The 13,257-nt window shown below is 44.9% G+C and overlaps 1 protein-coding gene across 5 annotated transcripts in view; it reads right to left on the bottom strand.

The window, feature by feature from the left end:
* Window positions 1-784: 784 nt before the first annotated feature.
* utrn (utrophin) overlaps window positions 785-13,257 on the bottom strand; it is a 169,993-nt gene continuing 157,520 nt past the window's right edge. For all 5 annotated transcript variants that reach the window (XM_053445855.1, XM_053445856.1, XM_053445854.1 and 2 more), the window contains 6 exons: window positions 9,829-9,990; window positions 8,107-8,344; window positions 4,615-4,690; window positions 4,292-4,375; window positions 2,369-2,394; window positions 785-1,390 (listed from right to left, as the gene is read on the bottom strand). In XM_053445855.1, the coding sequence (XP_053301830.1) occupies window positions 1,382-1,390; window positions 2,369-2,394; window positions 4,292-4,375; window positions 4,615-4,690; window positions 8,107-8,344; window positions 9,829-9,990 (595 nt within the window). In that variant the 3' untranslated portion in view covers window positions 785-1,381. The remainder of the gene's footprint in view (window positions 1,391-2,368; window positions 2,395-4,291; window positions 4,376-4,614; window positions 4,691-8,106; window positions 8,345-9,828; window positions 9,991-13,257) is intronic.

Genomic DNA, 13,257 nt, shown 5'->3' on the forward strand with positions numbered 1-13,257 from the left:
TGTAATCATCATTAAAAACTACCACCACCACCACCATCATCATCATCATCATCATCATCATCCTCATCAGTCTACAGCCAGAGGAGGTTAAAGTAGTGTTGTTCAGTCTCACAAGTTTTACAGGATAGCATATAGCACAACAACACGCCGCGGTGAGGGACCAGTGCTAGAAGGCCAGTGGAAAAACCAACAACAGGTAGAGTGGTGCTCGTGGTCGCGGGCGGCTTCGCTTCAGCAGGCCACAGACTCATGGTGATACAGTAAGAACTTCAAACTTGGTACCTCCTCGTTGCAGTGTACACAGATACAGTGAGCTAAAAGCGTTGGGGCGCTAAACCGGGTTGTTCATGTTTCTGTGAATGTGATCGCGACTGTTTTTAAAAACAACGAACCACACAAAACAAAACTGTGTCTATGAGTCTGAGGTAGCAAGGCAATCATGGCTTTCCTCTGATTTCTCAACGTATATCTTTATTTAAAAAAAGGAACTATTCTACAGGATGACGACGGGCCTCGGAACGAACCCGGATTCAGAACGACTTTAGATTTAAATCTACATTTTCCAAAAAAGGTCTCTCTCTCTCTCTCTTTGTACACAGTCCCACTTTAAATTCCTCAACTCTCATCTCGTCTTCCACACGTGGAACGGACAAACTGTATAGGCACAGAAGGGATAAACTTTACATTAACAAATCGCAGTCAACACAAACTCTCTCGGCATATCGACACTTTAAAGGGGAACTCGATATCAAGCATGCTACGAGATGGATCTTTAAAATAAAGCCTTAAAAATCCTCCTCTCAGCCACTGAGCGTTATGACTCAGTGACTGTGTGTGTGTGCTCCCAAATATGGAATAAAATCTGTGGCTAATGGCGACTCGGGGGCTGGAGGGTTCCAAGCGGTGGAATGACATAAAAACATGTAACAGTTTGATTCCCAGTGAAAGCAAAACTTAACAAGAACAAAACACAAAACCCCCCAAACCCCCCCTCTGAAAAACAAGAAGCAGGTTTCAATGTACACAGCCCTGTGCCATATACTCTTCTGCTTATCGAAAAACAAATCACTGACAAATGCCGAACCTAATTCAGGTACAATCTACAGTTCATAAAATGTACAATTTGCATAGTACAAGACAAGGTGGTAAAAGTAGTTAAGTTGTCCGGTCCTGTGCGTCTTTGGGATTCAGGGTCTTGGGGGGGGGAGGGACGTTGTTTGTTTGGGAATGTTCCTGTCTCCTCCAGCACTCACTACAAACACACACACAGACACACACTCTCACGCACACACACACAGACACACACTCTCACGCACACACACACACACACACACACAAACACACGTGTGCATTCACAAACGCACGTCATCCTGTGTGGTCCTCACATCACCTGTAAAACAGAACACAAAGACACAATCGTCATGTTGGATCAAAATAAAGTCAAACAGATTAAAAGCCAAGTCTCCAGGATATAGTGGCATCTAGTGGTGAAGTCGCATATTGCAACCAATGTCATCCTCCTCTTCGAAACAACTAAAAGAACCACAGTATATAAAGTATATAACCATGAACACTTAAACCTAGAGAGATGAAAAATGTATTTGTGTGTATGTACTTTTACTTTATTGTTTATTGTCATTAACATGGAAGAGGCAGGATTTACGCCCTGTACTGCAGCCAGCCACCAGGGGGTGATCTAGACGATCTGCCTTCACTTTTGTTCTGTCATCCATCTTTATATACAGAGGAGAAGCTGAAGGGCTCATTCTAAAGTAATGGAAATACATCGATTCTTGGTTTTAGGTGATTCTACAGTAATGAAAAGGAAAATAATAAATATTTTGTTGCATTTCTGCCGATTAATCCTCCTAAATCGTACACACACTGAAGTACGATAGTGTGTTTGGGTTCCAGAGGATCCACAGAACGTTGGTACACAAAGAGCGAAAGATAAACCTGCCTCGTCACTGTCTGTTAACATCACAAGCTCAGACAGAGTAATGGCTTCGGAGAGGTGGTGAATACACGTCAGTGCCTCACGTCTGTTACAGTCCATTAGGAGCTTGGTGAGGAGGAGGAGGAGGAGGAGGAGGAGGAGGGGGGGATGAGTGCGAATGAGGATGAAAACATAACTGGCTTCTCAGAAATGAAAAACACGCATTTAAAGCTATTCAGCCTCAACCTAACTTGCTCTGACTGAGATTAAGTTCAGAGATGTAAAATACTGGAAGCAGTAAACTGGAGCATAATGATCATCGAAGGAGAAGGAAGTGAAAAATCAAAGGGGGAAATATGAGCAGCAGTCAATAGGTATTGATTCCTGGGACAGATTCACTTCACTGGGTTATGCAGAGGAGCTGGGTCTCACCTGTGGTCTTGAGGGGAGACTTGAGGCTGTGGGAGATGAGACAAAGAGACAATGGAGCAGTTAAACACTTGAACCTCAGCTCTATCTGTTTTCATGAGTCGGAGCTAAATGATCAGCCTCAGGGTTCCGTCTACGTTCGGCTGCATCGTGCTGCTCGGTCGCCGCCGTGCCGCTGTGCCACCGTGCCGCCCTGCCTCCGAGCGCTGCTGTAACCAAACACTCGTTGGAGTGTCGGCCCGATTTAAATGGATTTTGAACTCAAGCCCTCATAGGAGTTTTAATTTAAACCCCAAAAAATGAAAGGCTCTGAGTCACTTTTTTAAATCATTGTATTTATTTTACTCAACTTCCCCAGAGGTGGATATTCCATCAAACTCTGCTATGAAGAGTAATGAGGGTCTGAGTTTTTTCTTCTTCTGATAATATAAAAACTATTAATTAATAAAAGAAAAAACCTCAGGGCTCTGTTTGAAATCCGTGGTTGAGAAAATTAATTATCAGAGAATCAAAAACACAAAGTGCCGATGCAGAGGAGCCTGAACACAGCACACAGGTTCGTAGAGAGCAGCCTGAATATCAGAGTAGAACAGACCTGTACAATTCATGACTACAGATGAGAGGGAGAGGGCTCAGATGTTCAAGATGCCATTTATTTATACATATCACGCACACGCACACACACACACACACACACACACACACACACACACACACACGCCACACAGCATCTACAAACAAAGCTGACTGACAGTGGGAGGCAGAGCGGGCGAGTGCGTGAGACTGAGAAAGACGAGAAAGAGAAGAGAGAGGGATTGACACGAGGAGCGAGAGGAAGTGAAGGAGACAATCAAAAGACGGAGGACGAGTCTAGTTGAAATGTAAATGATGTTGATTTCATCGGGAACGTTTCTCCGTTTCTCCGTTTCTGTTTCATCTATCGCTGCCACATCGTTCTCATCGCTGCCTGACGAGCGTCAGAGATGAAAAGTAACGACAAAGATAAACAAAGTAGACAACTGATGAACTGAATTCATTTAAATACAAAAGGAATAAAACAGACATCTGTAAAATGATCTATGTAGATGAGCGATGAAATGTGAAGTCTTTTATTTGATATGTGACGGGCTGTGCACAAACTGGGGACTTTCATGCAGTAGATGCATTGTTCACACGCTACTTCTACAAATTCCTGTTTATTATTATGAATTATAATATGTTAAGTGTAAGATTAAAGCTTTAAACTTTCATTTGTTCTAAAAGAGTTTGTTATTTGATCAATAATAGTCATAAATTGACAGAAAACGAATAGACTTTGATTACTGATCAATCTGCTTTGTGCCCGTTTCAAGCAAAAATGCTAAACTTTTTCTAGTTCCTGTTTTTCAACTGAAGACTTTCTGCTCGTCTTCGTCATATTAGGACGGGAACTAATTATCTCCGGGTTTTTCGGTCTCTTGCTTCAAATCAACACAGTGTCACTTTTGTCTTTTCAGAAGTCGCTGTGTAAAAAATGAGTCCCAAAGATGAATAGACAGTTGTTGTTGATTGAATCAATCATTGCAGCTTTTAAGTTATTTCTAACTACAATAGAGTCTAATGTGTTTACATTTGGTGGAAACTAAACGATTCCTTATAACGCTGTTTAAAGAGGATACAAACTTAAATCTCACATCTTACACGCCACTTGTGAATTTACCCTGTGAGGGATGAGTTATTAACAGTCGGAGCAACGTGCTATATTTTACTGCTGACAAGCGACCTTGTGGCGAAACACAAATCTGCCCTCAGAGGCCGGGGAGCCACGGTGGGGGAGAGGAGGAGGAGGAGGAGGAGGAGGAGGAGGAGGAGGAGAGGAGGAGGAGGAGGAGGAGGAGGAGGAGGAGGAGGAAGAGGAGGAGGAGGAGGAGGAGCGGGAAAACTTACGACTGCATGCTGGGAAGGAGTTGTTAATCTGCTCCATTACATCTGCCAGGTCAGAGCTGCTGTTGTGGGAATCCAGCAGCTCATCTGAACACACACACACACAGACACACACACAGGGTTAAGGTGACAGTGAGTTTAAGTTACCACAGAAAAACGTTGATAAGTGGCCACAGTGAGCAACAAGTTTCTATTTGCAGAGAAACAGTGTGAGAGTCAAACTGTCAGTGCACCTGCTTGATGCTTTACTGAATTCAAAGCACAGAACTTCTTCTGTCAAGATCAATGCTGAGTGTTTGTGTGTCCCTGAGGTTTGAGAGTCTCACCTGAGTTCTCCGTCAGGGGCCCTCGGTCTTGTCCGGCGGGAGAGGACACTCCGTTTACCCTTGCGTCCACCTCCGGCTGAAAGACAGAGAGAGAAACAAGAAAAAATCCGTCAGCTCAACATAATTATTCCGCCTGGCGTCCGCTTGACAACTTCAAAAATCAGCCGTGCGTCACTGTGGCAGGCGGAGACGGGGAAATACCAGGGGGCGCTGCGACGAGGCTGTCGTGTCTACAGCAACATTTCTCAGAAACATGTCTCTGCCAATGTCCCGAGCTGAGGTTCACCTGCTACAGCATGAATCACACTCAAACAAGCATTTCCCTGGATTTATAGTGTTGTGGAGAAAACCCTGAGTTATTTTTTAGTGAGTGCAGCCGTGGATAAAACCAACAAACACGACTGATGACTTGGAAACTACAAATTAAGACTGGCTGAAGGTAGAACAAATAATCTTATGTCCATATTAAAGTATGGAAGATGTAGATTTGTCTTTCTAAAAACCTGCAGCTGAGACTTTTATCTGCACCTGAGGCTGATCTGTGCAGCGAGCACTGATGTTGCAGAGAGTGAAACCAGACGTCCTTCAATTGTCTGAAATACACAACTGATAATCAGGGTTTGTTTAAGGGGTCGGATTGTATCACTGTTCATTTGGTTCAAAGTGCTTTCCGCTGTTCCCCCTGTGCCGTCCCTGCTCTGCAGCCTCAGACTGACCTCAGCTCAGACCTAAAAATAAACTGATGAAAAATACACACAGAATAACGACCTCAGACTCAAGTCACGCCTGATCAGAAAGTTCTGATAAAACGAGACAGAAAAACAGAACCACACCAGTTACTCCAATTTTGAAACAATCAATTTTACATGAGTCTTTTTTTGTGTAGCTGAAGCATTGCAGACAGCTGATCAATGTTTGAAAACACGCTCTGCTGCACCGAAGCAAACACTTGAGATCCGCTGACATTTGCTGCAGAATCCCACGTTGCCTCTTCCCTTTATTTTTTTCCACTGCAAGAAACCAAATCAATGCGCCCCCCCCCCCCCCTCCTCTTCCTCCTCCTTCATCTCCTGGTGCCCCCCAGCGCCAGTAAAGGCTAACATGCTGGAGACGTCTCCGGAGCGCAGCCAGCGTCTGGAGGCTCGTCTCAGAATAGCAGGGTTCAGGGCTGTGGCGAGCCTTTCGGGGGGGTGGGTTTTAATGTGTGCCATCAGGCTGGCCGGGGTTATTGCTCTGCAGCTTGGCAATAACGCTGCGGTTGACGGAAAGACATGTTGACGTGTCGTCAGGACTCTGGGGGCCGGATTCAAATGTCAGACAACGGAGGTTGTTATTTAGAGTGTAGGTAAATAAGTGAGACAATTTCATTTTGCAAAGAAGCTTTCACACAAAGTAGTTTTCGCTGTAGAAGGGATAAGATCGAAGAGACAAAACACACGAGGCACCGGATCAAATATGAAAGAGGAGACATTCATCATAAAATACAGGTTTCCTAAATGTCTGTCTGAACTGATGCTTTTAGCTGCATTTTAGAAATAGTCTTCAGAGTCCTAAGAACTCAAGCTTGAGCCTTTTTCAGACATGAACTCCTGAAAACATCTGAACCACTTTCAGACTTTGCCTTTAACCTATGAAGAACTCAGCAGGAGATTCTCAGAGTATGAAGTGTTCACAACAACAGGAGATTCAGGTGAAGGGTGATGGCTGAGTGCAGGAGGCAAACAAATCAAATATTTCGGGAAAGCGATAAATCGTTTTTCCAAGTTGACATTTCCGTCAGCATGTTGTACTTGTAAGATATTGGATATTCTTTTTTTTTGTATTAGTTTTACAACCATTGCATGATAAAAACATCAACAATCATCCTGCTGTCTCCTCACATGGGCTCACTCAGGAGTTCAGAGTTTCCACTCTGCGTCTGGCACGTTTCAGCCCCTCTGGATATTATCAGGAGATTACCTGGAGTTCAGTGCAGCTCTGAGAGCAGCTGCACTGGGAGACCAGTCCAAAGCACCAGGTTGATCTGCAGTGACTGGGGCGACCTGATGGCTGACTGGACAGGGGGCATGCTTTATGGGTGCAAACACATCCCGAGCAGCAGGTCCCCTGTTTCACTGCTGGCTGCTCGGACTGTTTACTGCCACCCCCCCACACTCTGTCTCTCTCATTTCCTGTCTGTCCGATTGCCGCTATCAAATAAAGACATAAAAAATGCACCTCCCTCCAAAAGAGAAAAAAAGGAAACACAATAATAATAAAAGAAAGTTGCACTTCATCCATTACAAATCTGCCGAGTCACTTCAGCCGCCTTCCTCTGGCGATAGTTGTTGTGAGTTACGACTGTGCCTCCAGCCCCACGTCTACCAGAGAGAGCCAGTACCGGCTCCGGTGTTTACTCAGGCTGATTCGTCGGGATCGCCGGTTGTTTGGTTTTGGGAGGTTGTGCAATTTTCTACCGTGCACGAGCAAATCCACCCTCAGTGAGCAATTAGGCTGCACACAAACACACATCTGAGAGTTATGGATGGAGGAGCCGGAGATGGATGCCGCGCTTCTCGGTGGAATGTTAATGATTTGATTAGGATCTAATCTGAGCGTTGATGAGCACGTTTTGTTATTCGAAAGGCACAAAAGGCTGAAGATGAAAACGGCTGGGTTATCCGGTTTGGGCTGATGGAAAGTCTGTGATAATAAGCGGACAAGTTTATGTTGATGACATATTTAAAAGACCGAATGAATCCCTTTAATTTATTGCTATTCTGCATTTGCAATATATTTAACGAGTTGTACTGAAACAGCGCTGCCAGCTGCTGAGTGTGTGTCTGTGTGTGTGTGTGTGTGTGTGTGTCTGTGTGTGTGTGTGAGAGAGAACTGGGATCACTGGCCTGATGCTATACAAGAACAAGTCTAATGAGGACAAACTAACTTATGGCAGAGATACATTTTAAATCACTGTTGTGTATCTGCAAAGCCACTGGGTTGCAAAAACTTTAATTTATTCATGGTAAAATCATTAATTATAGGTATTTATCTAAAACTGCATGTAGCTAAGACACAAAGATGGGCTCGGTGGTGTAAGTGTGCCAATAAGTGATAATCATCAATTCTATTTTTGCTGTTCATCTCGACTTTTTAATTTTCACACACATTGGTGCCATTTCGAATCCACATATCCGCTCCCTCCCTTCTTGTTGTTTTGAAAGCTCCCTCATGACGCCCTCCTTCTACAGCTGATCACAATCCTTTATGTCTCTGTGATCGCCCCCCTTGAGGTTTGAAGTCCTTGTCTGGGTTGTTTTCTGTCACCGCTGAACTTTTGAGTCCAATTTCAGCCACTCTCCATTTCACAGCTGTCAAGGAGAAACCCACAACAGCCAGAGAAACCCGGGTGCTTTTTTTTTTTAACGTCCGAGGAATGACAACGTACGAGTCAATGAAAATCCATCTGTGGCTCCTCTCTGCCACTAACTGTCAGTGGAAGTGTCATGTCACCTGGTGCAGTAGCTGTCGGAGGCGGTGGAGCTGAGACTCCAGCTGCTTGTTGTGTTCCTCCAGGATGTGCATGCGGCCCTCCAGGCGGCCCTTGTGCTGTCGCAGTAGCTTGGCCTCTGCGAGCAGATCGGCCTCCTCGGGATGGGCAGAGGAGCCATCCGACTCCCAGGGGCTGCCGGCGGGGGCCCCTCGCTGGCCATGCTGCTCTTTCAGCTGCTCGTACTCCCTCTGCAGGGTCCTGGGATTGAGGATGAAGAAGAGATAGTATGTACACACCACATCTGTATTCAAACACGTTTCCTGAAAGCTGGACATGTTGCAGCCAGTAGCACAAGAGGGGCTCGTGTGAGCTTATCGTGGCAAATATGTGGTTCAACAACATTTTTTAGTATGTTTTCACCCGTCTGTCTATTTGTTGGTTTGCATGTTTGTTAGTAGGATTATGCAGAAACTAATGGACAGATTCCCACTACACTTAATGGAGAAATGAGACATAAGTGTTAAAGTGTAAGATATAACTTTTTTCACCATTTTCCTTGATTTTCTAGGGAATTATTAATGGATCTTGATTAAAAACAGCCATATTTAGGGAACTGATATCTAAGTGTGTGAAATCTGGTGCAGCTTGATGCAATACATGGCGCCTTTTTCCCAGTACCATCCTAGTTTGTAAGATGGATTACACAACAAGCATTGTTGGAGGGATGGAGCGTGAGCCAGAGAAGAACTCTGGCTCAACTCAATTTGAGCGCTGATCCAGTTAAAGGTGCAGATCCAAGAACTGTTTTTTAATCACTTTTCTAAAGGTTTTGTGAAAAGTCACATTTTTACATTTTAGCGAATTCTATTGGTACTGTATGGATCTTAATGAAAGATTGCGGTGAGCAGTAGAGCGTCACAACAACAAGGTTCCCAGTTCAAATTGTGGAGTTTGCATGTTCTCCACCTGCGACCCTCAAGGGATAAATGGAGTAGACAATGGATGCATGGAGCTTGATGTGAAAACAATCAGCTACATCTGTGGTGCTGATACGTAAAAGATAGAGTTTCGGCCTTGGAGTTTTGTAGTTTGTATTTCCTTTAATTCCTGAAGGTGCCACCTGAAAATATCACAGTCTCCTCTCCTTTCTCAGCTCGAAATGGAAAGACAGACCCCCCGCTGAATCGCTCGCCTCTCTCCGTGCCTCCCCCCCCCCTCACGGTGAAGAACCATAAGCTGCAGTGCTTTACTTAAGTTGGCATTTATGAGGCTGGCGGTAAAGCTGTCTCTCTCCCTCCTCCCTCTGCTCTCCTGGAGCGCCCGCCGTACGTGGATAATCAGTGTTAAATCAACCCAGTCGAGCCACCGCCTCAGCATCTCCCCGACAATACATCGCACACTGACTCTGAGCCGTCGCCATTTACTAATCAAACTGAGGAAGGCGTTGGCGTGCGAGACAGGCGTAAACAAACGTGTTTGTTTACGTTTTGTGCACTGGAGAGTGACATTGAGTGTGTGTACTCGAATGGCACCAGGAAGCAGAGTAAACAATGCATGGGAGTAAGAAAATAAAAGATGAACACAGATTTTTAAGTAGAGGGGACTTTTCCAAACTTCATATTGATATTGGAGAAATCTGAGATTATCCACGGACATAAGTGATACTTATTATTCTCTGGGTGTTGAACAACCCCCTGTCAGTCTGAGTTATCTCATGCCATTTGCATGATAGAATGCCGTACCTCTGGTCCTCCTCCAGCCGAGCGATGATCCGCTCCAGCTCGCCCCGCTCCTCCCTCTCCACGGCCTGGAGGATCTGGGCAGGGCTCTGGGGCTGACTGCAGGGGGAGCCCTCCCCTCCCAGCGTCTGGCAGTACTGCAGGATCAGGGCATGCTCGTCGTCCCTGTGGAGAAGAGTCATTTTGTCCCAGTTAGACCATTTCAGCTCACTTTCTGTACAGCTGCTTCAGAAGGATGTCATTGTCTTCTTTCATGAACCAGTTTCATTGTGCAGCTAATAACACAAGGTTGTAACAAAGGCGCTTCAATGCACCTAATCTAAACAAAGATTGTGTTACAGCTGCCACCGCGATATGCCAGATCCTAGCAACTGTAGGTCTGTGACACAGTAAGCTCCACCATCCCTGTGGAACGCAGACATGTCAGTCTCCACTGATCTGATAAGTGGAATGAGGGAGAGCGGAGATGAGACGGGGGGGAGCAGAGAGAGGAGAGAAAGAGAGAGCCTGGCAGACAGATGGAAAGATACAGAGAGGGGGGGGGGGGGGAGAGACTAAAACCTGACAACCAGACACTCACACACGGTAAAAAAGATGGCACACTGTTATTTTAAAAGCCAAGTGTCCGCTCGTGTTAAAGCACCTGTATGTAACCTTTACTGAGGGACAGCGCCCCCTGCAGCCACTTGTGGTGATTCATTCTGTCGGGCTCACTGTGCCAGTGATAAAGTGGTTTTCACCGAGAGAAAACAAAGCCTATAAATCTGACTGTGTGGCCCCACTCACTGAAGTGAAACATAACTGAATGGTGGATAGAACCAATGATCCCCGGCTTCCTGAGCCCAAAGAGCTGCTGCTGTGACAAATGCACCAAACTCGGTTTAGAACTCTTACATTTTCTCGCAGGATATTGCAGATAAAAAAAAAAAATACTTCTACATCTTTTAAACTGATCCATGGTTCAGAATTATTCCTGAACTTGCCGGGTCTGACTCTGACGGTTTAAGTGTGTTCTCACAGGAGATCGACCCACTCACCGAAATTACATAGAAGAGATGTTATGGGTGAGGAGTGGGAGGGACTATTTTCCATATAACAAGTTAGTGAACCTTCATACTTTTATTCAGTTGCTTTAACATCTTGCTGTGATATTGCATTAAAATAAATATAAATTAATATTGAAGGGATTATAGAAATACAAAAACAACACTCTTATAGTTCCCAGATAATCAGACATTTGTTTATATTTTACACACCGATAAATGAAAAGTTGTAACTCACGGGGACACAAGAGAATTGGCCGTTTCAAGAAGGCCAAACACGAAAAGTAAGAATCAGCACTAATTCCTGTTTTCTGAGCTGCATGTTTTTGATTTATTCGTTTTTATGGTTTAAACATACGCCTTTTAAAATACTTACTGGGTTTACACAAACACACTTATCTGGGCGCCGCCCAGTGAGTGTTTAATCCTTGGCTATAATGAGCACGTTAATCAAATACGCTCCGGAGGGCAGGCTGACAAGCTGAAATGTCTAAAGTTTTTCATGAGAAAGCCTTGAATCGCACCGTGGGAGACAATCAATGAGTGAGTAGCAAAGATATTCAGAATGCCATTATCACCACATGCATAACAAGAGAGGTTACAAATATTAAGTATTTATAACATTCGTGATTGGGTCGAGTGGAGCCGGTGGGAGGTGCAGAGATCGAGGCTTTCACTTGTTCAAATAGAAGAGACCACAAGCCGAGCAAGTAGAGCCAAGAATAAGTTCAAAACATTTCTAGCTTTAAGAATTGGATTTGCGTCAAACTTGGGTTGAACCAATTCATGTTTTTTGAAAGGTACGATCGATGAAAGAGACATGAAACAAATTTTAAAAGGAGAGAACACAATGTTTTGAATCTTTCTCCGTTAAAGAGGAAAACACCAGGCAGCTTTTTTGATCTCCCGCACCTTTCATATTTACAGTTCCTTTCAGATGTTCTTTCTTTAAACATAACTTTTCGAACTTTGGCGATACAGTATGTACGCACAGTGTGCTTGTAGCCATTCATCAGTTTCCCTCTAACATGACGACTGACTCCAGGCTGTGACTGCTGATAGACGACACAAAGAAGCTGGCAGCCACAGAAAGATGACTTTCTGATGATGGTGAGAAAAGGCTTGTTTTCTGCGGAGAGTGTTGAAAATAGGTGGCAGCGGTGCCCGCTCGGGGGGAGGGGGGGGGGGAAGTTGGCGGATGAGCTCTTGTGCAAGCGAGTTACCAATTAGGCAGGTCCCTGACACTGGGAAGAGGCAGCAGGACAATGCGGCTGGCAAGAGGAGCCCAGAGGACGGCAGGAAGCGGGGGGGGCGGATTATTACATGTGAGGACGGTCACTGTACAGAGGCTGGAGCCGGCTCACAAATCAACGGCTGAGAAATACTGGGACAAAGAGGAGAAGCAGCAGAAAGGACTGTGGAAAAAGAAGAAGAACAAGAAAGACTATGATAGAGGAGGAGAGCTTCATTGTGTGGGGGGGGGGATTCAAATGTGAATAATGGTGATGAATGGCGAGGCTATTAGCTGCAAGGCATTGTGGGTGAGGGTGATGTTGGGTGAGGGTGAGCAGAGGACACAGCCGAGGGAACTTTTAAAGTCTCTGTCTGACGATCGTCTCCGGGCCTGAATACCTCGGCCAAGGAGGTTATGTTTTCACCCCCTTTGTTTGTTTGTTTGTTTGTTTGCTTGATAGTAAGCAGGATTACACAAAAACAATAAACAGATTTTCACAAAACCTGGTGAGAGGAAGCGGTATGGGTCAGGGAAGAAACAATAACATTTGGGTGCAGATGTGGGACAGGGGGCGGATCCTGGAGTTGTATTATTCATGCTTTCTCTTACATTTCTAGATAGGCTGTTTTTCTACAATTTCTCAGTTTTCCCAATAATTTATGGATCTTGATAAAGAAAAAAAAAATCCGCCTGTAGGGAACTGATATCTGTGAGTGTGTGCAGCCTGATTGAATGTAGGGAGACTGTTGGCCCTTCTGGTTTCTGGCCATTATATCGCAAAGCAAGCAGCTCCTCCAAAGCTGAATATCAGCTGAGTAGACAGAGCGAGATAAAGAAAGAGAAACAAGGAAATAGGGGATATGAGAGAAGAAGCATGGACATCTCCCTCGGGCAGAGGCTGCATGTCTTTCATTCCTCCCCCCCCCCGGTGCGATATTAAAAAACCTCTCTCTCTGCGGACCTCCACATTTGGGGACTGCTCATTGTGGAGTGTATTGTTTATGACGCAGGGCTTCAAAGAAAAGTATCTCAATGTTTACCTCTGTGCTCGGCGTTCAGTCTGAAGGTTGCCTGGGCCCAAAGGTAAAACATGATTAGACTACATCTAAAAATGATGAAAGGAGACGAGAGAGAGAGAGAAGGAGGGGTGGTGGA

This window comes from Pleuronectes platessa, chromosome 17 (genome assembly GCF_947347685.1).
Source record: "Pleuronectes platessa chromosome 17, fPlePla1.1, whole genome shotgun sequence".
In the NCBI taxonomy this organism is placed as follows: Eukaryota; Metazoa; Chordata; class Actinopteri; order Pleuronectiformes; family Pleuronectidae; genus Pleuronectes; species Pleuronectes platessa.